The sequence below is a fragment of the Vanessa tameamea genome, chromosome 9 (genome assembly GCF_037043105.1).
Source record: "Vanessa tameamea isolate UH-Manoa-2023 chromosome 9, ilVanTame1 primary haplotype, whole genome shotgun sequence".
Lineage (NCBI taxonomy): Eukaryota > Metazoa > Arthropoda > Insecta > Lepidoptera > Nymphalidae > Vanessa > Vanessa tameamea.
The window spans coordinates 951,568-975,796 of NC_087317.1; the positions used below are offsets into that span (position 1 = coordinate 951,568).

Sequence of the window (24,229 nt, forward strand, 5' to 3'; positions counted from 1 at the left end):
TGACCCGTTGTAATGTAATCGAAATAGTAAAAATAACGTATATAAAACCGACAGTTTATTAAATTGTTTAAGAAATGATACAGGCCAAGGTGTGCTGAATATTATAGTGCAAAAACTCTTGAGGTGAACTGTCTATACCGACAATCATAATCCTACGCGATCGTAAAGGGTTCAGGCGCAGGACCAAAGGCTTTACGTGCCTCCGAGACACGGATATGTACACACTAGCAACTTCAAGATGTTAATGATAATTTTTCCATAGAAAAAATGTGTGGCCTTATACCGACGATGTCAAATGTTCATTCTGACGTACATATTAATTGAATTAAAATCTGCAATATCAGCAGATTGATATAATGCATTTAAGATTAAGATCACGTCGCCTCGTGTGTTCTATATCTATAACTAAGTATAACGCGTCTTATTTCATCCTTCCCTGTGAAAGAGATCAAATGTTCTCACATACGGTTTGCTCAACACGCCATATGTTGTAATAATGCTCCTCACATGGACGTACGTTTATCGTCAAGCTTATAAACCGCTTGATCGCTTCGAATACTTTATATCATCTCGTGTTTTGTAATATGTATTAGGTAATTGTTGTGTTAATGTAATTGATCTTTGTTTTCTTGTTTATTAGTAAATACGACACGTCGTAAATACTTAGACATTAAGAGATAATGGATTTTGTTCTATATGTTAGATATGTCTGAGATGGCCCAGTGGTTAGAATGCGTGTATCTTACACGATTTATACGGGTTCAAAGCACGTGATTCGGTAATTTTCAAGTGCTTATCATCCGAGGACGAGATGAATCATGAGTGAGATTTTTACATGCTTTACTATATATTTATAAAAGCCGATGTGGCCCAGTGGATAGAACATTTCGATCTTAAGAAGACTACTGATTCAAGTTAGGGTGTGAACTATAAATTATAATAAAGATATAAGAACCAATTCCATTAACGCTAGAGATAAAATAATTGTACACAGTTGATGTATATGGATTAAATAAAACAAACTCGTTTAGTTTGTTTAGTTTTTATCTGTATCGATAATTTATTTTCAGATAACATTGATGATACTATCGGTGCTATGCTGCGGCGCGATCGGCGTCGGTCTCTTTGGTAACGACGACCTCCATAATGCGATGCTCCAGAGCATCCAGGCTGGAAACCAGCTGGCGGCTCTCGTCAACACGGTCAAGAATCAGGTATAACAATTTTATTTTTTTATTCATTTATGAATGGTGATTATTCGAATAATACGAAATGAGCCTAAAATGCAGAATGAAAGTACCTCATGTGATTGAAAAACTGAAAGAAAAAAGTCGAAACCAACAAATTGATTTACTTTTTATACCGGTTTTCGTAGTGTAAATATTGCAAAGACTAGGCTGGACTAGCACAGATATCGTATGGAATATTCGGCATTCGGTGATAATACAGAAACTTTAAATTGTTAAGTCTTTAAGCTTAATTAAGTGTGTCTCGAAAAACAAATAATTTACTTAAAAAATTAGTACACTTGGCGGTGGTGTAATGAAACGTAAGTTAGTAATGTTTGTGACTTGTTGTACAGTTTTTGCTTCCGTCCTTTTCCAGTCGAGTATTTTAGAAGAGGCGATGGGTTCGCGCGCGCGCGCCCCCCTGGCCCGCCTGGCGGACGCGCTGGACGCGCCCGTGGCCAACCAGACGGCGCTGGGCACGCTGCTCAGGGCCCTGTCCGCCCTCAGGAACAACGCCAGCGCCGCCGTCTCGGCCGCAGACAACCTGCGCAGGCCGCTTGCCGCTCTTAACCTCGACGTTTTCATGAAGGTATACTTTTTTTATCTTATAAAATGTACCAGTTTTGAGTATAAAAAATTAAAATTTAAATCCAAATTAATTATTCATAATTATACGTCCATTATCAAAAACGTAAAAATAAAAAAATAAGCGCATACATTTTGTGTCTTATATGTTTATCGGCATCTATATTTTCACGTCGGAGGTTCTTTACCATTCCAATGTTGTTTTACAAATAAATAATCTTTAAGGCAAAAATGTATCCAACGGCCATCATATACGACTACGACAGAAATGAAAAAAAAAAAAGATCGAAGTAAACGTAGCGGTAATGTGAAAGTAATATCGTAATCTTGCGCAGCGGCTGTGGGTGTGGGAGGCGGCGCGCTGGGCGGGCGGCATGGCGGGCTGGTGCTGCGGCGGCGCCGTGTGCGTGGCGCTGCTGGCCGCCGCCGCGCGCCGCTCGCGCCGCGCGCTGCTGCTGCTCTGTGTGAGTACGCTCGGGGGACGCATCGGGTGACGCATCGGGTGACGCATCGGGGGGCGCCAGCCCTACCCTACCTCATGGCAGAAATATTCAACGACTTCTCTCGGTTCCGTGACTAAAGAAAGATAATTAATTATTTGCTGCATTTTTTTGTATATTTTGCACAAGGTCAAAATATACCAGCATCCACATAACTACAAAAATATCCTCGAGATTTTGATGTAATTTTGTGAGCGGTAGTCGTCCACGAGTTGTGTTCCAAGTTTATCGAGCTCGGCGGCCGCAGGTGTGCGCGCTGGGCGCGCTGGTGGCGTGCTGGGCGGCGGGCGCGGCGCTGGCGGCGGGCGCGGTGGCGGCGGCGGACGCGTGCCAGGACCCCGCGCGCGCGCTGGCGCTGCACGCGCCGCACGGCCTGCCCGTCGACGTCAGTGCTCCTTACGCTGTTCTCTGTTATTAGATCGTGTAGTGTTGACTGCCTATACCATGGGACGAGAGGTGTCGCGGGACACTCGGTCGGGACGAAGTCGCTCTCTCTCTATATGTTGCGTGTCGAATGACAGACACAATGGGATAAATTATCCACGTTTGGGAATATATAAACGTCAGTGACAAAATTGTTATTATAAATCCCCTGTAAATTAAAACGCAAGATATTTAGGGAAAGGTCACCTGGGGAGGAATGAGGGGTTTTCTTTACGATCTTTGCCAGTTCAAATCTCGCCGCCAATGTATTCAAAGTAGCCGCCTGCGACTTTGAACACGATGGTCACAAGTTCGGCCGTCGCCGGCACCGAGTACAGCCGGAGAGTGGTTGCAGATGGTGCACTACTACCTGTCGTGCAAGGTGTCGCGCGAGAACGTGCTGACGGCGGAGCTCCGCAACGCGCAGCGCGCCGTGGTGGCGGTGCGGCAGGCGCTCGCGGTGCTGTCGCGCGGCGCGCCGCAGCTGTTCAACGACCCCGGTGCGCATATCTCACTATACGAGCACTTGACATGTCCTCCCTGACGAGTTTAAGAGTATCAACAATCACCGTGCAGGGCTGCAGCCGGCGCTGGGCGCGCTGGGCGCGGGCACGGGCGAGGCGGAGCGCGCGCTGGTGTCCCTGAGCGGCGCCCTGGAGTGCCGCATGGCGCGCGCCTACTTCGTGGCCGCCGCGCGCGCCGCCTGCGACGGCGGCCTGCAGGTAGCGCGCCCGACGAGCTCCCCCCCCCGTCCCGCTCCTCGCGATTACACCGTGTTTTCATGTCGTTTCAGGCGCTATCTCTGCAACTGCTGGCGGCCATAGTCGCCGGGTTCCTGTTCACCGCTATCGTTCTGGTCGATTCGCACGCTTGGATCTACATCAACCCGAAGTGAGTGCTCGATCGTTCCCGGTCCATCTATATTAATCGAGAAGCGCCGGCGCGGGTCATGTGCGGTGAGCTCCTCGGGGGCGCGCGATATGTGACATCCCTCCGTCCTCCCCAGACGCAGCGTGTCCGGCGAGGAGCAGGCTCCGTTCCTGTCGACGGGCAGCGCCGGCTCGCGCACGCTGCCGCGCCCCGCCCCCTTCCCCAACGGCAAGCCGCCCTCCTACAGCGCCGCCGTGCAGCTCATGGACCTGGCCGACCGCGACAGGGAACGCGAACGACCAAGGTCAGCTTATGAGTACTAACATTTGGTGCGACCGATCATTGTCGTTTATTTACATCTTTTGAACGTATTCTTTCCCCTCATTGTATTGCACGTTTTATATTATTATAAAAAAAAGCCATCTGAAACGGCAACAAATCTCTGACCAAGTAAAAAGTGTATACCGAGTGATATGTGTATTTAATTAATGATTTAAACGTGCGAAGTATTCATTCACGCCGTAGTGACGAGTATACGAACGTGCGCGGTCCGGTCGGCAGGTCGCGCATGTCGGGCAGCGCCACGCTGGGCCGCGCGGCGGGCACGGCCCCGGCGCTGGGCGCGCTGGGCGGCGCGCTGGGCGGCTCGCACACGCTGGGCCGCCCGCCGCACAACGGCAAGTACGCCACGCTCAGCAAGCAGTGCAAGACGCTCGAGAGCAACGACTTCTACTGAGAGCGGGCGGGCGGCGCGGCTCCAGAACACGCGGCGGGTGAGTCCGTCCGCTCCGGACCGCTATCATATCAGTTTTAATATTCAGTGCAAATAAATTGGGTTCACGGGCAACGGTGGCGCTATGAACTTCTTCAACGAGAGTCTCATTCGACCGATCTGTCGGAATAAAATATGTTTACTCTGAATAGAAAATGAACTAGAATTAAATTCCATCCTTCCAGGTCAGACGAATCGTTCGGGCTCGCTGAACCGCTTCGACCCGAAGTACGCCTCCTTCGGGCCGCGCGCGCCGCGCCCGCGCCCGCCCGCGCCGCCCCCCGCCCTCGCCACCTTCTCGCCCGACGCGCCGCGCACGCACGCCGCGCACACGCCGCACGCCCCGCACGCCCCGCACGCCCCCCACGCGCCGCACGCCCCGCACAGCACGCACGTGGGGCCCGACAAGTACGCCACCGTGCGCCCGCAGCGCCGCACCGATCCGCAGCCGCTGTCCGCCGCCGCTCTGGAGTACCGCAGCCTGCAGCGCCCGCGCCGCCAGCAGAACGCGAACGCGCAGCACCGGCGTCGCCACGAGCAGCGCGACCAACGCGAGCAGCGCGACACACGGGACCAGCGAGACCTCTACGCGGTCACGGAGTTGTAGGAGCAGCTGCCGGGGACCAAGCAGCTATCTGTGCATCTCCGGTGCTCCTACGATTGTAAAACGGCTACGAAACTCTAAACGTGTATCGTGTACATTTTTATCGAATATTCCTTTTATGAAATCTCACTAGGTCGATAATTCTCAGGTGAAAGTGATTTCTACGAAAGTGACATTTTAGTGATGAAATGATCGGTTTATGATAACTCGACGGGAAACGATGTTACAAGGTAGAGTAAACTTTTTACTTATTGGTAACCATTGGACACATTGACTTTGTTATTTATCCGGAACGTAGTATTAAATAATTATTTTTCATAATTTATTGTTCATTACTCGAACATTAGCTATGCTCATCATAGTAATGCAGAGAGTAGTAATCGCCCGACGAAACGATTTGATGAAGACGTAAGTGAAAAAAGACATGAAAATAGCTTCGGAAATTATTTATTAACATTTCGATCCGACCTTTTAGGCTGCGGTTTCCTTGACTCTAAAAATATTTTTGCATAATGTTTGCAGGGTTTGTTTGTAATGCTCAATCGTAGTTCATTTTTTATCATTGATATAAACTACGGTCTAATATTTTTGTAGCACTAGTATTTGCGTATTGAATCTAATCGGCACAAAAGGTTTTTTGATATATATTGATTATCAAAAGACGTTTCGATAATATTTAGTATGGCCTATAGTATTATATTGAAAAAAGGAGCCCGGTCTTTGCTCGTATTTTATCATAAAATTCGACTAAAATTAAATAAAATCTTCCAATCATATTCATTCAAAATATTACCTGAAAATAACGGAAATACTGGGATAATAAACAGTGATGTAAAAATTCATGTATTACTTTGTAAATGTCGTAATAATACATATATAAGGAGTCCACAAAAGGCTGTGCTAATAATCAGAAGAATTGACCAAAAAGTTCTTGCGATTTTGGTATATAATAACGTTACGTAAAATAATGTTATAACTTATAACGCTATGTTAAATAACGTTATAAATTATAATTTATAACGACGTAACGATATATCGTTACGTTAAAGCTGTCTCTTCATTGATTTATCGAATCGGTTTTCGCTCAACTTAGCTGTAAGTTAACCTAAAAAGCTCTTAGGAATGTTTATCTAAACACTGTTATGTAAAAAAAAGACTTGACGAAAATTCACTTCGAAACAAATAACGAAAAACGGTTTTTTTATATCTTTTAAAAATAAATTCGGATTTTATAAATAATAATCGTGTAGTTTTTAAGTGATGTAGGAATAAGTCGACATTATGTGAACATATTCGATTTACTAATCTAATGTTTATGAATAGCTAATTGGACGAAAAAGCGATAGGCCATAGACAATTGTATTTGATATTGATTGGTGTTTAGGGGCTCGAAGCCTTCCACTGAGATGTGGATGTGTACATCATATAGATAAATTGTTTATAAAAATATTTAATACATATATCATACGGTAATATTGAATAACGTCAAATTTACTGAAAGTCGAGTGACGCTTATGACGAATGTATGCTTGTAATGTGTGATCGACTCTTATAACTTTACCCCCATTTAGGTATAACCGGAGTGAACGTGACACATCCTTTGCGATAGGAATCTCGTAATGGAATATATAGTCTTAATTTGTCTACCTATGTAATTGGAATCGGCTCAAGTTAAGGCGGTTTTAACTAGTTCAAAATAGTGGACCTATTTGTATATACACTTATTAGATATATTTTCATTTCGACTAATATAAAACGTTCGATTCATAGTTAAAATCGAAATATTCAATAAAGCATTCCATCATGTGTAGCTAAAGTGGAATTGGTAGTGAAGTAATCTGAAATCGACCTAAGCGTATGGTTATAAGGTGCAAATTTAAACTGCCATTCGATGATCGTTTAGTAATTAATGAACAAAGTATGTTCTCACTGTGACACCACAAACGTATTTTATAATCAACGGAATATGATCACGGAAATGTCTTGGACCGAGAATTAGAGCTCGTTTAAAAAAAAAAAAGTAACGGCTCAAGTATTTTCGCGCCAAATATTGTAATTTTCGCGATCATCTTTTAAACGTAATATTCTTAATAGATGTAAATTTATATGTAAGTGTTAATAGGAAAGGTACCAGTTTTTATTCAGTATTATGATAGATAATTTTGTGAGACTTTACAACGACGTTGGTACATTTTTTATGGTCAATGTAATATTTTTTTTCTCAGCGTAACTTCACGGTACCGCAAGCAGTGTATTCGCCAAAGATAATGCATAATTTTATATAAGCATAGTTATCGTAAGTATAATGTAAGACTTTAGACTTTCCGTGGCTGCTGCGTATCGCCATATGTTTTATTTAATTAAACTTTAGGCTTTTAACGTAAAAATCTCTAAGCAAGTCTTAATCCCAGTCAAACATCATTGTTGCGTATGTTGTAATATTTTAATTAAAAATTGCTCAACTTATTTTATTTGAGTATCGAATGTGTTAAACGATTCAATAGTCTTTCGCAATTTATTTAAAAAAAAAAATCTTATTTAATTTTTTATGTCAAAGTTTTATAAGAAAAATCTACACGCAATAACAAAATATATTATGCTATATTATGTGTAAGTTCACTGTCTTTCGATGTAATAAATGCACACTATTTAACGACATTCTTATTAAATAATTAGGCAGATGTAACATTTTTGAGGGATATTAAAGTTCGTTATATGTTCAAAGTTTGCGATTATGAATTATGAACATTATGACGTCATTTAATCAAACGATGGTCCGTACATAGATGATATCATGAATCAAAGTTACCAAAGTGTGGGTTATTGCATATTTAATATCCTGTGAGCGTGGATGAGTGTAATGTACGTGCCATACTGTGTTGTAAAATTAAACTTTTTTTTTTTTTTTAATAAATCTTTCTCGAATATAGTACGTTATTAATGAATATATCGTAAACATTATACTGTAAAACAATTTTTTTGTTTGTTTTGTAACGATTTTTTGATTTAAGGGATATTCTTTTGTTAATTTATATAATTTATTTTAAACGTGTATAATATTGTTTGTTTTTTTAAATCATTCGCTTTATGCAATAATATTTTGCTTTTTCAAGTCAATTATGGTGCGAGTATGTTAAATTTATACATATACAACCTTATTGCATTACAAGAAATATATATCCATTTGTATATTTTTTTATTATCTGTTTGTTCTTATAACACTTTAAATGTCATCTTTTATAGATTATATTTCGATAGATTGAGGCGTTTTAGTTACACTATTCGCTGATCTAATGATAGTGTGTTTTATAAATAAATAGAAATCGCTTTATCCATAGACCAAAAATAATTTTAATTTTCATAAAAGACGTTCGAGATTTTTTTTTTTTAGTATTTTATGTAGTTGTAATCTTAGATTTGTCTATTCACGCCCATTTTAAATTCGCAATCATTTCTCTAATATATATTTTTTTATATTTATATCACTGCAGGTAATTAATAGTTAATTTTTACAGTATTTTTTTTTATTTCTTGTAATGTATAAAGGCTGGTTAATCTATGGTGATGTAATGACTTGTATAAGGTAAATTATAAACGGTTGATGAATAGATCAAGTGTATGGGTTTACAATGCAAAATAATAAATGGATTAAAATGTATGGTGTTGTTTTATTGAAGTATATTATCTTTAAATATTACTCTTGACATATCTCTGAGTATAAATTATATTATTTAAAATTAAAAATTGTACATTGAAATATTGCAATTAAAACAGTCTTTGTACGCGTTCGAATCTTCTGGACTTGTGTTTTTTTTGTATGAAACTTAAAAACATCTGCCCATAAATATTTGTAGAAATTAATCATTTAAAAGTGCCTAGAATGAACATTCTCGGTCTGTTTTTCTCAAAGCTCTAGACCTAAACTTGGTAGCTCTCGTATTTTTTTTGTCATAAGTTGGCGGTCGAGCATCTGGGCCACATGAAGTGGCCACCGGAAGTGGTCATCATCGCTCATAGACAATGCCCCTTGTGCCTGTAGTTACACTGGCTCACTCACCCTTCAAACCGAAACACAACAATACTGAGTACAGTTCTTTGGCGGTAGAATATCTGATGAGTGGGTGTACTACCTCGACTCTAATGGTTTTTCGATCTCGTCTATCGAATCAATAAACAATAATAAATAAATATAACTATTTAATTATATGTATGCATAGCAGCTATGCTGTTGAGTTTTTTTAAGTACACAAGATTTTTGAAAGCGAATTGTTATACAGTCTGTAACGTGTGATGTAAACCTTGTGTTTATTATTTCTGAAGGTAAACGTTGTGACACGTTATAAATACAAAACTTAACAAAAAATATTCCGACGAATTGAGAACCGCCTTCTTTTTTTAAGTCGGTTAAAAAGAGCCCTTAAATGTTTTCAGTGCAAATGTTACTTAATATATAATTATTTTATGCATTTGGTTCGAACATAATTAAAATAAAATGGTTTGAAACTATTAATTTTGTTTTATTATTCTAAATCTACACTAATATTATAAATAAGAAATTAACTCTGTCCGTCTGTTGTTCTTTCACGGCCAAACCACTTTTAGTATGAACCAAGCTTGAACCTTGGGGAATCTTCCTTGGAGAAGGACATAGGCTACTTATTTGCCTAACATATGATACGAACGAAGCCGCAGACGACAAATAGAGTTAAATATTTTTTTTTTTTTAAATATTGGACAACATCACATACATTACTCTGATCCCAATGTAAGTAGCTAAAGCACTTGTGTTATGGACATCAGAAGTAACGACGGTACCACAAATACCCAGACCCAAGACAACATAGAAAACTAATGAAGTTTTTCTACATCGACTCGGCCGGGAATCGAACCCGGGACCTCGGAGTGGCGTACCCATGAAAACCGGTGTACACACTACTCGACCACGGAGGTCGTCAAGTTAGTATACCTATAAATGCAAATACGAAATCAACATTTTTTTATAGATCCCTAATGATGATATTTAGGAAACTGATATTGTTGTTTAAATATTGGTGGTCAAGCAACTAAGGGCGAATAAGGGCATCTATTGGGCAGTGGCGACGATGTAAGAAGTAAACACGAAAGTAAACAAAAGTCCGGCTGCTTTTATAAAAGAAATAAAAACAGAAGTGTAATCCTCGAAAACGATATGATAGGTATTTATGCTTACTAAACATTTTTACTTTTGACTTGTTAGTTTTTTTTTTTAAATATAAAACAATTGTAGCGTTTTATTCGGTTTACGATTTTTTTTTATTTTGCAATTACACAAAAATATATTTAATTAAAAAATAAAATATTATTCGCTCTTATTTCATTTATTTAGGATTGCGGCAGACGCCATTTTTTTTCATTCGACTTACACAGTTCATTCGTTCTTTCGACTAAGTACACGTACACGGCACCCTTGTATGTTACAGACTATTAAAACTCAGTAAACTAACATAAAAAGTGATTAGTATAAAATCATTGTAATTATAAAGAATATGTGTAATTATTAATAAAATAGTGTTAATAGTAAATTACAAAAAATAACATAGATATGTGAGCAACACGTTCAACATCTTAATTAATTTCTGGGAAGCGTAGGTCCGTATTCTTCATGTGTTTCTCAAAATATTCTTCGGCCTCTTTCTTCATTTTGTCTGTATTAAAATAATTAATCCAGTTGCCAGATTTACCTGAAAAAAAAGAAACAAAAAATAGGCTATAAAGGTTTTAACCCACTTAATCGATAAGCTTGCAATTATGTTTATAGTAATTATATATTTACTCGAAAAACATTACATACCAGATATAGAATAACAATAATTAGGCACAGTTGTTAAATCGCAGAAAAATATTACCTCCATTAAAAAAAATGGAATGAATAATATAATTTTATATTTTTCGAATATAATGCAGTAAATTATTGTAATTATATCCTACATGAAAATCAACGAATGGTCGCAGACACTATCTGTGTAATGTTTGTGGGTAATATCATCCATCCATATCATCATAATAAGCATCGTGGCATGCTTTTTTATTGTTTATCAACTAAGTGGGTTAGTCTGGTACTAGAGTTATATCAGAAATGTAAATAAATCAGTTTAAAAGTAACCTTAACATAAATTAGATTGGAACTCGCTTGCATTCGGTAAACATTCATGTTTGCTTACTTGAACCCACATCGCGCTAGTTCCACTCACAATTCAGATTTGTTTGACTTGGAAATTAGTGTACCTCCGTGCTTTTTAAATTTGTTAGGGATTTATTAGTGTCTTGGCTTTAAAAATATTGGATTTACGTTACTTTAATAACTTAGTTAAATCTGTTTGTTATTTTTCGCGAGTGATTATAGATCCTTGTAAAATTAAGGCTACAAAATGTTACAAGAGTATTCATAATATACACAAATGTGAATTGGTTTAACATATTCTTCTGATACCCGTTTATAGATTAGCGCGTAGCAGACAAATTGACAGACAATATATTGTAACATATTGTAAAACTTATAACATAAAATCATGTTTTTTATAAATATATTTCATGTAAATACGAGTTTTACAGTTTTGTATAATCGATAAAAAACTATTACACAGAAAATTTTTAACGAAGTACCTTTTCTCATAAATGTTATTTCGCTATCTTTATTTTCGGATTTGCCAAATTTGAAACCAGATGACTTCTTCATATTTTCAAAACTAAGATATTCAGCCAGTTTTTCTTTCTGTTCAGTAGTATAATCTTTACCGAAGAATTTGGATACTTTGTCTATCACAGATTGTAGATTCTGAAACAAAACATTATAGATTGTTAAAAGTTCATAATATGTAATAACAAAATTTGGATATTCGCAGAAGCAAATCAGACTATACCGATATGCATTTATATAACACGCATATTAGTGAATGTCTTTCAAGAAGTTTGGACCAAAGAGTCTGATAGAAAAAAGACCAGATGTATGAGTAACAATAGATAGACTCATAATTAATTTGTTTTTTATTATTTATTTTTAAGTAGTGAAGTATATTCAGCAAATCATATTATAACACTTTAAACATATAAAGGAAAATCATGTATAGGTGTTAAAAATAAAAAATAAACCTAATACTGATCCTTGTGAAACACCCATTCTACAAATTCAAATGATTTTATTCTATAAATAGAAAATTGTTGAATTCTTTGACCTAATTATGGATCATTGAGATCGTCAATCAATGGACTTGATCTGGTGATGATGGATTTCATCCGCGCGTCCTAGACAAATGGGCCCATGAGTCAAGAGTGTTATATCGGCCTTGGTTGTCGATATCCAGTAGAATCTTATATGATTTAAAATAATATATATTTATGAAACGATTCATAGCATGAGAATAGTCTTAAGCTGACTTCTATCTTCCTGTGAACAGTAATTTAAGATTTTAAAGAAGAATATAAAACATTGTGTAATAATTTTACTATCGCTGTAGAACTTTTAGTAGAGTACGAATATTCAAATATTGATGAATAACCTGAGTAAAATAAAATGATTAGAAAATAATAATATTTGTATAATTCCTTCAACCCTATGAATAGTATAAAAAGTGAATACCTTTTGCATTTCCTCGTAGAATAAAAACATCATGTTTTTATGGTCCCGTTTCGCCCAAGCCTCTTCTATGTGCGGGAAAATCGGCAAATGTAATACTGAAAAAATATTTTTGTAGGGAATTCAATACAAATATTGCAAACTATATTAAATATCATTAATTATTTGACGTTCTTGTTTACTTGAAGCTGGGAATTCAATAAGTAAGAGCTGCAATTGCGGCTAATCGATGACAAAATCATTATTGCTTGTTTGGCAAAGCACTAACATTAAAAAAACTGTATATTGTTTTATTAATCAAACGACAATCACAACGTAACATCTACAAATAAATATAAACGTTGAATTCTAAGTTTTCTGGGATCTGATGTTCGGACAAAACGTCTAGTGTCAAAATTAAACAAATTGATTATGTGACAAACAAACATTAACAACCTGTATATTTCCCACTGCTGGGCTAAGGCCTCCTCTTCCTTTGAGGAGAAGGTTTGGAGCATATTCCACCACACTGTTCCAATGCGGGTTGGTGGAATACACATGTGACAGAATTTCGTTGAAATTAGACATATGCAGGTTTCCTGACGATGTTATCCTTCACCGCCGAGCACGAGATGAATTATAAATACAAATTAAGCACATGAAAATTCAGTGGTGCTTGCCTGGATTTGAACCCGAAGTCATCGGTTAATATGCACGTGTTCTAACCACTGGGCCATCTCGTGCTGATTATGTGAGCCCCCGATAATTCATAATAAATAATAAACTGTGTTAATTATAAAAAAATAAGAATATCAATTTATTAAGATATGAAGATAAAACTCATCATCAGCTTATTAAGTGTCGTCCATACGTCATATCCCAATGAATCATTGCAGAGTTATTATCACTTAAAAAAAAACAAAAAACACTATTTTCGAGAGCGCTAAATGTACAAAAGACTGTTCAGAAATTTTGACAAAGAATATTAATAAAGCCTTAAAGCCATTCCATTCTCCAACTAAGCGTTGAAGTTACTCGAAGCGAGCACAACAATGGCCTAAGGGGTCAGAATGGAAAATGCCTTTATTTTTAAGCTATTGTGGTATAATTTAGTAAATTGAAAATGTGAAATTGTTAAGAAAATTGTATTTTTCAGGCGGTAGTGCAGGTTTGTCTCGCTATTTGTCACCGACGTAACTATTTCTTTAAATGTTAATAAAACTTATATCTTCTTTGTGCATATCTAAGGCATAATCTCTTTCGAATATGTACTTCTTTCCCGTTTCTCATAATAATATCTATATAAATAAAAAAAAAAACAATCGTGTCAAATAAGATCTATTTTTAATCACATTACTCAATTTTCTATTAAACATATTAAAATCAACTTACATAAGTCTTTTTTAAAGAGGTCCCAGAACTCTTCGAACGTGACGCCCTCGTCGAAATATCTGAATAGTTTGTGCATAAAATGGAATGACACGGCGACGTCGCGAGGATCTCTCGCTATGTAAAGTACCTGAGAAATATGCTACGTTCCAGTAATTTCATTCTTTGTCTCATTTCCAATACAATTTAAGGAATACCTATTTTTTTGAGAGTTACTTTTAATGTTCCCATTTTTTCCTTAAATCTTAATCTGAATTACATCGTAGTTGAAAAAAAAAACAATCTCTAGTGATAAAGTAATATTTATTACTTAATTAATTTTGGGTGTGCATCACAATTATTGTACAAAACGACAGATTACTTACTACCTTTTTAAAATATTTTGTAATCATTCAATATATCCATCCATTTAACTTCCGTATAAGGCTACTAAGCAGGCAATCAGAACAATTTAATGGTGATCGATGTGGAAGTCCATTAATTTTATACGACTATTTTTATTTATAACATTTATAATATATTTGCGATTAGACGTCATAAAAAAATCGGTCAAGATAATTACATAACATATAAAATGTTAATACATATTACGTACCTTAGCCGTGTCAAGTAATTTCGGCGGCAACAGAGACAGCGGCAGATGAGTTTTAACAAAACGTGGTGAAGTCAGATTATGTAGATTTCTGAAGTCATCGAATGTTGCTCGATGGTTGCTGTTGACTGATGGCGGTTGTTCTTTTCTTATTTCTGAAGTCTGTGTAGGATATCTAAGTAAAGGACGATTTTGAATTAATTATAATTCTTTAATCACACCTATGAATTAATTTGTGTGTTCATGGAATTCATCATTAAAATATAAAATTTTAATTTAAGTTTTGCGCGATTTCAGTAGCATGTAAAGTAATTCTCCCATGCATCGTAGCGTGATTTAATATAGTCTTTTACCAATCTTTATCTAAATTGTAAAGTGAAATGTTCTTACTCAATGAATGCGTATCTTTTTGTAAGTGGTGTGGTTGCAGCACCCTCGTAATCCAGATTGTTTGCAATCAACCACACCAGTTCTTGTAGCCACGTGGTACCTTATGAAAAACATTTTACGGTCATTTAAATTTTATTGGTATTGAATTTAGGACAAGAATAACAAGGAATTTACCCAATAATTTAAAAATACTAAAATTGCAGGATAAATTCTACAATACATTTTACATCCTTTGTTTCAAATTGAAACCGTATACGATAAATGTATATAGCAATAGACTGTAGGATAGTTCAGGAGACATGAAGACAAAACTCGAACTCAAACTCCTTTATTCAAATAGAAGCATTATACTTACTTACTGATTGGCAAATAAAATGCTACCAGACACACAGACAGAATTTAGCAACAATTATTTTATCAATATTCTCCATCTGTACGACATAAACGAAGTAATCTGTGCCCGTTGGGTTAGAAACTCCGAAGTCAATTACTTGAACAAGTCGTATTCCAAATTATTTCAAGGCATTGAAGATTTTGATAACATGCACACGAAGCAAATACCATCAAATAACAAGAAATAAATTTAATTTCGGTAGTTGCCCTTGAGGTGTATAAAAGAGCCTTTCTATCTGAATCAATGTATGTCGTAGAAAAAAAAAACTATTCGTAAGTCATTATGTTATTCAGCAATAAAACACAAAATCGTCACAAACTGACCAAAATTTGGTGGTCAACCAACCCATACGCTAAAGGATTCTTAAGAAAGCTTTCTTGGTGGCAGGCAGGTGTCCAGATATGAAAGTTTTGCAAGATATTTCTATACATCTTAAAAATAAGCAAATAAATTACATCTGTGTATGCTATAAGTTCAGAATTATTTTAAAACTACCTGATCTAGAAAATGAGACGACCCAAATATCATCGGGTCTGACTTCAAGATTGTATATATCTCCGGCGTGATCACCAAAACCTGCCATCCAGAAGTATCCATGAGGCCCAACACGGATGAACGGGCGAACATAGTCTGAAATTTTTTTTTAAAAATAATTTATTTTTTCTGTAGATATTTTTGATATGCAAAAAATATTTTATAATCGTAATCTTAAACAAAGTATAAAATATATACAAGACATTTCGTAAGTTGTAATGAAATCTGACTGAGTCGTATCAATCTAGTAATACTGTAACATTGATTATGATGGTGATGATGGTTTCAGTCATAGCAGCCCTTCTCAAGGGACCTTAGCTATGTCCGCAGGTTATGTTACAGTCCACAAATGAGTGCCCAAGCACAGGTACAATCTGTGTTCCCTCACACACAGAGTTTAGGTGTAAGACCAACAGCTTTCGTACACGAGCACGGGAGCATAAATAGTGCCAATTTCCAGACACAGGGATCCCATTAATTTCTCAAAAATAGTAAAATGTATGGACATCATTCGGGCCTTGAACCCAATCCCAATCCCCAATCATGGAGATCTGGAGCCTTATAAGTTACTTCAACAATGAAATAGATTAAAGTAACATAATTTGTGAACAAAATAAATGAATATCATCAATTATTTACGAATATCAAGTGAAAATATATTTAAAAAAACCAAACATATTTCTGAGAAGTTTCTTTTCAAATTTCAAGCGGAATAAGTTAAAAATATTTCGTTCGTGTAAGTTGCATTTTCGATGCATTACTTGCACAAAACATTTCTCTTATAAATTTCTAATCTCAAAATGTTTTGCTGTATCTGACAGCGTTATTATGACAATAATTTTGTGTGCAGTGACGTGGAACGCAAATTGGATATTTCAAAGGATACTGGGCTATGAAATTGAGCTAAAATCGACTGAGAGTAAGGTTCCAGCGAAACAAAGGGTTCATAGAAGTGGTTTTATCAGGAGTATAATAGGAAGCGTAGTAAATTTATATTTTGTGATATTCTACCGAGAATGAACTCACTTCAAATATCACATTAATTATGGCAAAAAAGCATTCGAAGTTGAAATTGAGGAAGTCCAACTTTGACAAGAAAAGAAAGGCAAGGAAGTGGGTTGATGATACTATTTGTGTGGTAGGAAATACTGGTAATAATGCCAAGTATAGGGAGAAATTGCATGAGATGGAAGAGACTTTAATCCAACAGGGATCCATATCCAAAGGTCAACAAAAAGTAATACTAATAACAAATATACGCCTTACTAACAATGCTAATACTATATAAGATTTTAAATTAACATGGTTATTTTTATTACTAACAGTATTTAAAACGGGATATTTACCATGTTTTTTATTTTTATTTGATGGAGCTCGATATTTCGACATTATCTACGAATGTCTTGTTCACGAGTCTCGTGAATATAAAAATAAAAAACATGGTAAATATCCCGTTTTAAATACTGTTAGTAATGCTAATACTAATCTTTTTATTATTTTGAAATAGAGGTGACCACTTACCATCACGTCACCACCAAGTAAAACTGATTTCATTACTCCAGGTATATTTTGAAACATATATTTGGAATAAATAGTTTTCCTAACACTTTTATTTGTCAGTCTATACTAAAGTAGGATTTGTTTTGCTTGATCGCGTTGATGTTTTAATTTTGTCAAGCAGTCTAAAGAGTGCAAATCGGAAGTCGAAGATTAACTTTTTAAATGCAATTACAGTAATATTAATTTTTCGATTTTCAATCACGTTAGAATTTAAATAGAATAAAAGAGAAAATATAGTTTCTAAGGAAATATTTTCATCTTTTTTCAAGTTTATATAAGCGAAAAGAAACCGACTTATGTACTTTTAAGACTTTTTTACCGAGTATAATTTTCTTACAGTTAATTCACAGTTTTTATAAAGTTAGTCAGTAGAGAATCTGTAAGGTTTAAAAGGCATAACTTTTAGCGAGGATCTTTGAGCTCGCTCACTTCAAGTAATTTAGTTTTTCAGGTGAGCCCACAGACTGGAATAATATCTTATAACGTATTGAACAAGATCAACATTAATTAAAATAAATTTGATTTTGTATTTCCGAGCAGTTATGTTCACAATACAGTTAAATTTTGTAATTCTTTTGTTAACACATTCAATTTGTGGATGCAGAGAAAATCGCTGACGGAACATTACACAAAGGTATTTACGATTGTGACTTCCTTTAATGTATGTAATCAGGAAATACCAAGAATATCTATATAATGCATGATTCTTGGTCAAGTTTAATTTCCTCAATGTTATCTCTTAGAGCGTTTATGGCCTAAAAATCCTGGTCTGGCTAAGAAGTGGACTTGCTTATGAAGATGTAAGACATTCCGTCGGATTTAACAATCTTACGGATTGTTAGTTGCGTACGGAATGTCGTAAGGAATAGAACATTGGGTGCAAAGCAATTTTTGATGTGACGATACCAAAACTTTAAGGCGTGCTTAATTCAAGTAGGCTTCAATATAATAATACCTTTGTAGTACTTTTTCACCAGCTTGTCCTCTTCTTCCGTGACGTTTTTGATCTCATACGGAATTGTTGCTTTTTCCGCCATTTTGTTCTGTAACGGAAAATAATATATAAATATATAGATTTTTTATTGTGTACCTTAGAATTAAATTTAGAAAAAGTTCAATTTGTTGCGTTAATCTTAAATTGTAAAAGCACATGATTTGTTTTAAATGCTATTTATTTATTTTTAAAAACGCGTTTTTCCAAATGATTTTTGGTATGAAATTAATTGAACATTTTGGAAAAAAAATATTATTTTGTTTAACTTAAAAAAATTATTCAACCATGTTTGAAATATATTAAGTTGAGCAAGTTTTATTACCTTGACTTCAATTAATTATGTTTGTCAAAAAACAACATTTAGGAATTATTTCAATGGAGTTTGGATGAGTTTAACTTTTCATTATTTATATTACGTTTGTGGTTATTATTTTTACAATTATACTTTCCTTCGTCGGCGTTTTGTAAAACCAAAATTAATATAAATATGAGCTGCAAATTGTATGACCAATTAATTACAATATTATATAGTATATCAGAAAAACTCGCAGAACCGAGAAGATCAGTGTTTAGACAACGTCAATCGTAACTGAATATTGCGGAGTCAATTTTTACATCTTCGTATTTTGTGTGTATATTTTTTTGAGTTTATTATTAAAAAAAAAACAGTTGCATGTCTTTGAGCATCGTGGTGCTATAAGCTCCAAAAAGAGGTCCTCCTCATGGGGAGAGAGGGCTTAACATTTACATTCCGTTAATTTATACTTAATTAATCAAACATACTCACATATTACCAATAAATAAAACTGGTGTTTTTTTTATGCAGAAGGAGAACTTTAAACGGACATAAAACAGAGAAATGTTTTTTAATATCCATGAAACGCATGATAATTTGACAGATAACCTAATTGCATTTATTTTTGAATATGATTTTAGGTATGTGGCCACCGTGGATTGCGCGTACATGGCATAATCTGAAGGTCCTATTTTCGCACACCTTTTGCAGTAAATCAGGATATATTTCGGTACTAATGCGTCGAATGTTGGCTTCCAACTGCTAAATCTGGTTTATTTATATATGTTATAAATGGTCACTTTGCTCGTGATATTTAACACCATTGGATTATTTTGTCTGAGGATATGTAAAGTCGCAAATCTACCTATATATACCAGGAACATTTGCACATTTGGAAGAGTGTTTGAAAATAGGACCTCTTGATTACGCCATTTACGCATCAGCCACGGCCGGCAGCCACTTGCGCAAAATCATATTGAAAAAAATAATAACTCATAAATTAAAAGACTGTGTTTTATTTAAATTTAAAGTTCTCCGCTTCTGGACAACATTCGTTACTAAAATGTATTTATTCATTTCGGAATTATAACATTTCTTACGGTTTTTTAATATTACTGATTCAGAAAGCAAAGTAAAGTTGTTTGTACTGAATCCGATCTCGTATTATAAATTTTGCACATCTCTGACATATTTAAACGTAAAAATTGTTAAAGTTAGTAGGAAATATAGAAATACGCAAAGGCTACGTACAACACGAATATATAGAGATTTGATTGATTGCGGAAAAACAAAGTTCAAAAACCAGTCTACGTATATTAAAACTAACAAGCAACAAAACTAAACAAGGATACATTTTATTTGGAATGCGTAATTCCAATAAAAAAGTACTATCCAAATAATAAAAAACTACTAACCGACGCATAAAACATACATCAGGAGGGACAACGCGTTTAAAAGGAATTAGAATATTATATTATTGCCTAAGTAGCTACGTCATTTTATTTATTTTATTTATTTATTTGGGAAACAAACAATTTTAAAAACACTGTAATATAAAACAAAAATAACATAAAACACAAATCAATCAAGTTTCCACTTAAAGCAAAACGAACATTTTGAACGGTTTAGAAAAATATTGAGTCTAAATCAAGAGTGAACTATTCGATTCTAATTAATATAAAACATTTCATTAATGTAGAATATTAAAATATGTATATTTGGTCCACTTTATAAAGTAATTGTTTGTAAGAATTTCAAGCAAATATTAAAGCTTTATTTGTGAAAATATACAAATATACGGTTTAAGATTATGAATAAAACTATAAAAAAATTGTTATAATAAAGGCTGCGTTAAAGATAACACCGATAAGACAAAACGAACCACAAATACTTCTACTGCTCCGACTGTATTAAGAGAAATCCGTTGAACGTTATATTTTTTAGAATTCTCCAATAAGATATAGTTTCCAGTCACGAACTCGGTCTATCAAACGGAATATTATACGGGCTGAAAAAGGATTTTTCAATTATTATATTTTGGAATTGAGCCAAGAATATTTGGAGCATATCGCTTTACAAGCGCACTATCTTCTACAATTTTAATAACAAAGTGGTTTTAATTAAAACCACAGATTCAGGATTCGAATTAAGAGCGGTTTTCTGTGATTGTTTTACATTTTAATATATCGAATTATCGTATGTATGTCGAAATGACACTAACCGCAAAATATATTTATGCAATAAAAGTCTTTACATAATAAATAATAATTATATAAGTAAATTTTAGTTTTTAAGAGGAAAGCAGACTGGCAAAAGGCTCTACTGACGGTAAGTGCTGACCACCTCCCACATCGGTCTTGTATAAAATAACGATTCTCTAAAACTTTGTCAATGCGTCACTAACTTAACTATAAAATCAAAATATACTCTATTCAAGTAGGCTCTTACGAACACTTTTGATTAGTCATTTTAAATGATTAATTTAAACATGTTATCTTCAAGAAACATGTCATATCTTTTTTAATCAAATACAATTTACATGTAATAATCATATACAATTATACAATAACAATATAATATACAATTATACATATTTATGTATCTGAACTGACCGTTAACGAATACTATCACCAAGCTCTTCCACCATATATTTAATATTGTACAGTATAATATACCTTATTTGTTATTTATTTAATATAAGTTTTATATTTAACTATAGGCAAACGTAAAATATTCTGCGGAGTTTTATTGATATCACGCTTCCGAGAACATACTACATTTGGACGATATTAAATTTTTTGATGTATTTACAAATATGGATTCATATTCGTTTATGAATAAATTAAAAAACCTTATAGTTTATATAAAAATACTTTTTTTATTAATTATTTATCGTATATATTATAGTTACGAATAAGAGGATAAAAAAGTATTTCAGGGAACCTCCATTAAACGTAATCTGCCAAGAGGTCGTTTCCGGCCCAGTGGAAAAAAATACGAAATAAGAAACATCTTTATATAAAAAAAATGTGTATGGGACAAAATCGAGCATAACGTGTACTTGCAGTTAAATAAGATAAAAAGGTGAGGCAAATTGGGATTTAGTGTTTATTACAAGTGTAAAAATAATTTAAAAGCCAAAACCGTCTTATTGCCTCTACAGAAGGGGATGGATATTTTTTTATTAATTTGTATTGATATGCACTTTTCCTGTCCCGCGGTTTAAAATTTGTAAGAACATTCTAAGATAGTTGCTCAATTTTAATTACAAGAAAGCTGAAACGCCATCGATCCGTGTTTAAGATCAAAGTAAAGGAGAGGAGGCAACAAAGGTTAGATTGCTTTGAAGTGTCATCGAGTTTAATGAGCGCGTGTGCTGCGACTTTAGAGAGCTGTGTACGCGAAACTCGTCTTTATGAATTGCAATGACTGTTGCTTCGACTCTTGTGAGTTTTACTTATTTAATATATTTTATAAAATTTACTACCTCAGTTTCAGGTTAAAGTAAACGAATTGAATAGTAAAAATTTAATTAAATGTAATTATTTAATCGTTAAGGGAAGATGGCCAGTGGTTTGAACACGTGAATTTTAGCTGAGGCTTGCGGGTTCGAACCTGTTCAACCACTGAATATTAATGTCCTTAATTTGCATTTAAAAAGGAAACTCGTGCGCTATGAAATAAAGAATCGTGATGAAATATGACATATTAGTTTTCACTAACTCGCATTTTTACCAACTCGGTGAAAGAATATCTCGTTCGTATATAATTTATATAAAAAAAATGTGCCAACTTTATCACCTTGGTGTGCGTTAACAGATACGCTTGACACTCGCGAAACGTCATACTGTACTAGTGTGCGTGTACTTGCCAACAGTTGGCCACTATTTTTCGATGCATTCGTAGCTGTGACCGTCATATAAATAATCAAAGATCTCCTTATATGAAGACGAAGCGCAATTATATTCTGTTACTTTTTCACATAAAATTTGGTGTAGGTTTTTTAAGGCAATTTACATATGAAATCTAGTAACAAAATGGATTACTTTGCCTGAAATTTCGAAAAATAAATAAACAATGTTTCATCAAACTTATCAATCAAGTAATTATTATTATTTAATTGATAAATAATTAATAAAGCTATGTTTGATAATATTCAGTGCAGATTATAAAATAACAAAATATTTTTAAATTATGACCTAAATTTATATTCTATATATAAATATAGGTCATAATTCAATACTTAATAACATATAGTGCTTGTAAAAACATATATAATCGTATTTAACTAACATAATGTATTTCAAATGTTGAAATAGTACTCGAGTGTCTTGCCGATTCTTCTCTGTAGAATCTACATTCCGAACCAGTGGTAGCTTTACGATAAAACTGTAAAATGACGATTCAAAAGTGCTTGCAAAAGCCTACTTGAATAAAGTATACTTTAATTTTTACTTTAAAGTGTAATATCTGAAGTGAAAAAGTTGCAGCAATAAAAATAATTAAATTCTTTATAATTAATTTTATAAAACCAACGTAGATTCTACTTACAGTGTTTCCTCACAAAAAATCTGCACAAAAGTGTCTCCGTATCTCAACGTTTAAGCCTTTTATTGTCGTCTTCATCAAAGACGAAAAACACAAGATTATAAACCGCAAAACATTCAACACAATAGATGGCGTGATAATCGCTCACAATTATTTAATTTAAGCCATTTATGTTTATAAAGAAATATCTTAAACGTTGATGAGCTACATTTAAATAATTATTCAAGTAAAATCGTATTAATGACCTGATTAATATTAACACGCAATCAAGTTCATGTAAAATGAAAGGCTAGGTGAATCATAGTTGTTTTTTATATGTAACATAATATAATTAAAATAAATAATATATATTGTGAATATATTACAGCAACATATTACATAAAATGAGTAACCGCTGATTCAAAGAGGAAATATATATAAATAAATAGTTATAATATTTTTCACGTAACCTACGAGTGCAACCAACATTGACTTTGGTATTTGAATTTTCTAGATAAGTGTTGATAATAAAATTCTATCATATAAAAATTATTAAATATTTATTGAGTCATTTTATAATGGATAATAATCAATCGATTACTATAACAATGATTAAACGTCCATGAGCTTATAGAACCAGAGGAACTGACAATGTGTCGGCCACTGAGGTTTCTCTTTATTTTTCCCTTAAAGAGTTAAATGTTTTGGGGGAACAAGATACCTGGAAGTTAGTTTAAATGGCAGAAATATAAGATTGCTGTATACATTCGTCATTTCTTCTACAGATGTATATCCTGAGGAATCCGTTGATTTGCATTTTATCTTATTATTATTTCATTTGGTTAATGTATTCCACAACACACAACAATACTTCTAATTGTTGTGTTCCGGTTTGCAGTGTGAGTGAGTCAGTGTAGCTACAGGCACAAGGCTCATTTCAAATCAAATCAAATCAATTTTATTCAAGTAAACTTCATAAT

At 34.6% G+C, this 24,229-nt stretch overlaps 3 protein-coding genes across 5 annotated transcripts in view; 2 read left to right on the forward strand and 1 right to left on the reverse strand.

Annotated features, from left to right (window-relative positions):
* LOC113402847 (protein tweety-like) overlaps window positions 1-4,706 on the forward strand; it is a 77,729-nt gene extending 73,023 nt beyond the window's left edge. The window contains exons 6-15 of one of the 2 annotated variants that reach the window (XM_026643177.2): window positions 1,071-1,214; window positions 1,606-1,818; window positions 2,150-2,278; window positions 2,562-2,699; window positions 3,093-3,237; window positions 3,314-3,459; window positions 3,531-3,628; window positions 3,744-3,911; window positions 4,133-4,380; window positions 4,565-4,706. In XM_026643177.2, coding sequence (XP_026498962.1) covers window positions 1,071-1,214; window positions 1,606-1,818; window positions 2,150-2,278; window positions 2,562-2,699; window positions 3,093-3,237; window positions 3,314-3,459; window positions 3,531-3,628; window positions 3,744-3,911; window positions 4,133-4,343 — 1,392 coding nt within the window. In that variant the 3' untranslated portion in view covers window positions 4,344-4,380; window positions 4,565-4,706. The remainder of the gene's footprint in view (window positions 1-1,070; window positions 1,215-1,605; window positions 1,819-2,149; window positions 2,279-2,561; window positions 2,700-3,092; window positions 3,238-3,313; window positions 3,460-3,530; window positions 3,629-3,743; window positions 3,912-4,132; window positions 4,381-4,564) is intronic. The other variant, XM_026643178.2, reaches the window with a different exon arrangement.
* Window positions 4,465-4,986, forward strand: LOC135193425 (forkhead box protein L2-like). The gene is made up of 2 exons (XM_064215842.1): window positions 4,465-4,483; window positions 4,565-4,986. Exons 1-2 carry the CDS (start codon window positions 4,465-4,467, stop codon window positions 4,984-4,986), a joined length of 441 nt encoding a protein of 146 aa, XP_064071912.1.
* Window positions 4,987-10,503: 5,517 nt separating this feature from the next.
* LOC113402849 (sulfotransferase 1 family member D1-like) lies at window positions 10,504-23,339 on the reverse strand. 2 transcript variants are annotated; one of them, XM_026643180.2, is made up of 9 exons: window positions 23,274-23,339; window positions 18,389-18,476; window positions 15,835-15,969; window positions 14,946-15,045; window positions 14,559-14,730; window positions 13,967-14,093; window positions 12,599-12,693; window positions 11,626-11,797; window positions 10,504-10,703 (listed from the first exon to the last, which is right to left on the reverse strand). In XM_026643180.2, the coding sequence occupies exons 2-9, from the start codon at window positions 18,468-18,470 to the stop codon at window positions 10,588-10,590; spliced, it is 999 nt and encodes a 332-aa protein (XP_026498965.2). In that variant the 5' UTR covers window positions 18,471-18,476; window positions 23,274-23,339; the 3' UTR covers window positions 10,504-10,587. The 2 variants fall into 2 exon arrangements, with proteins under 2 accessions (XP_026498965.2, XP_026498968.2); XM_026643183.2 differs by lacking the exon at window positions 18,389-18,476 and having other exon boundaries at window positions 23,274-23,324.
* Between the last annotated feature and the right edge of the window lie 890 nt (window positions 23,340-24,229).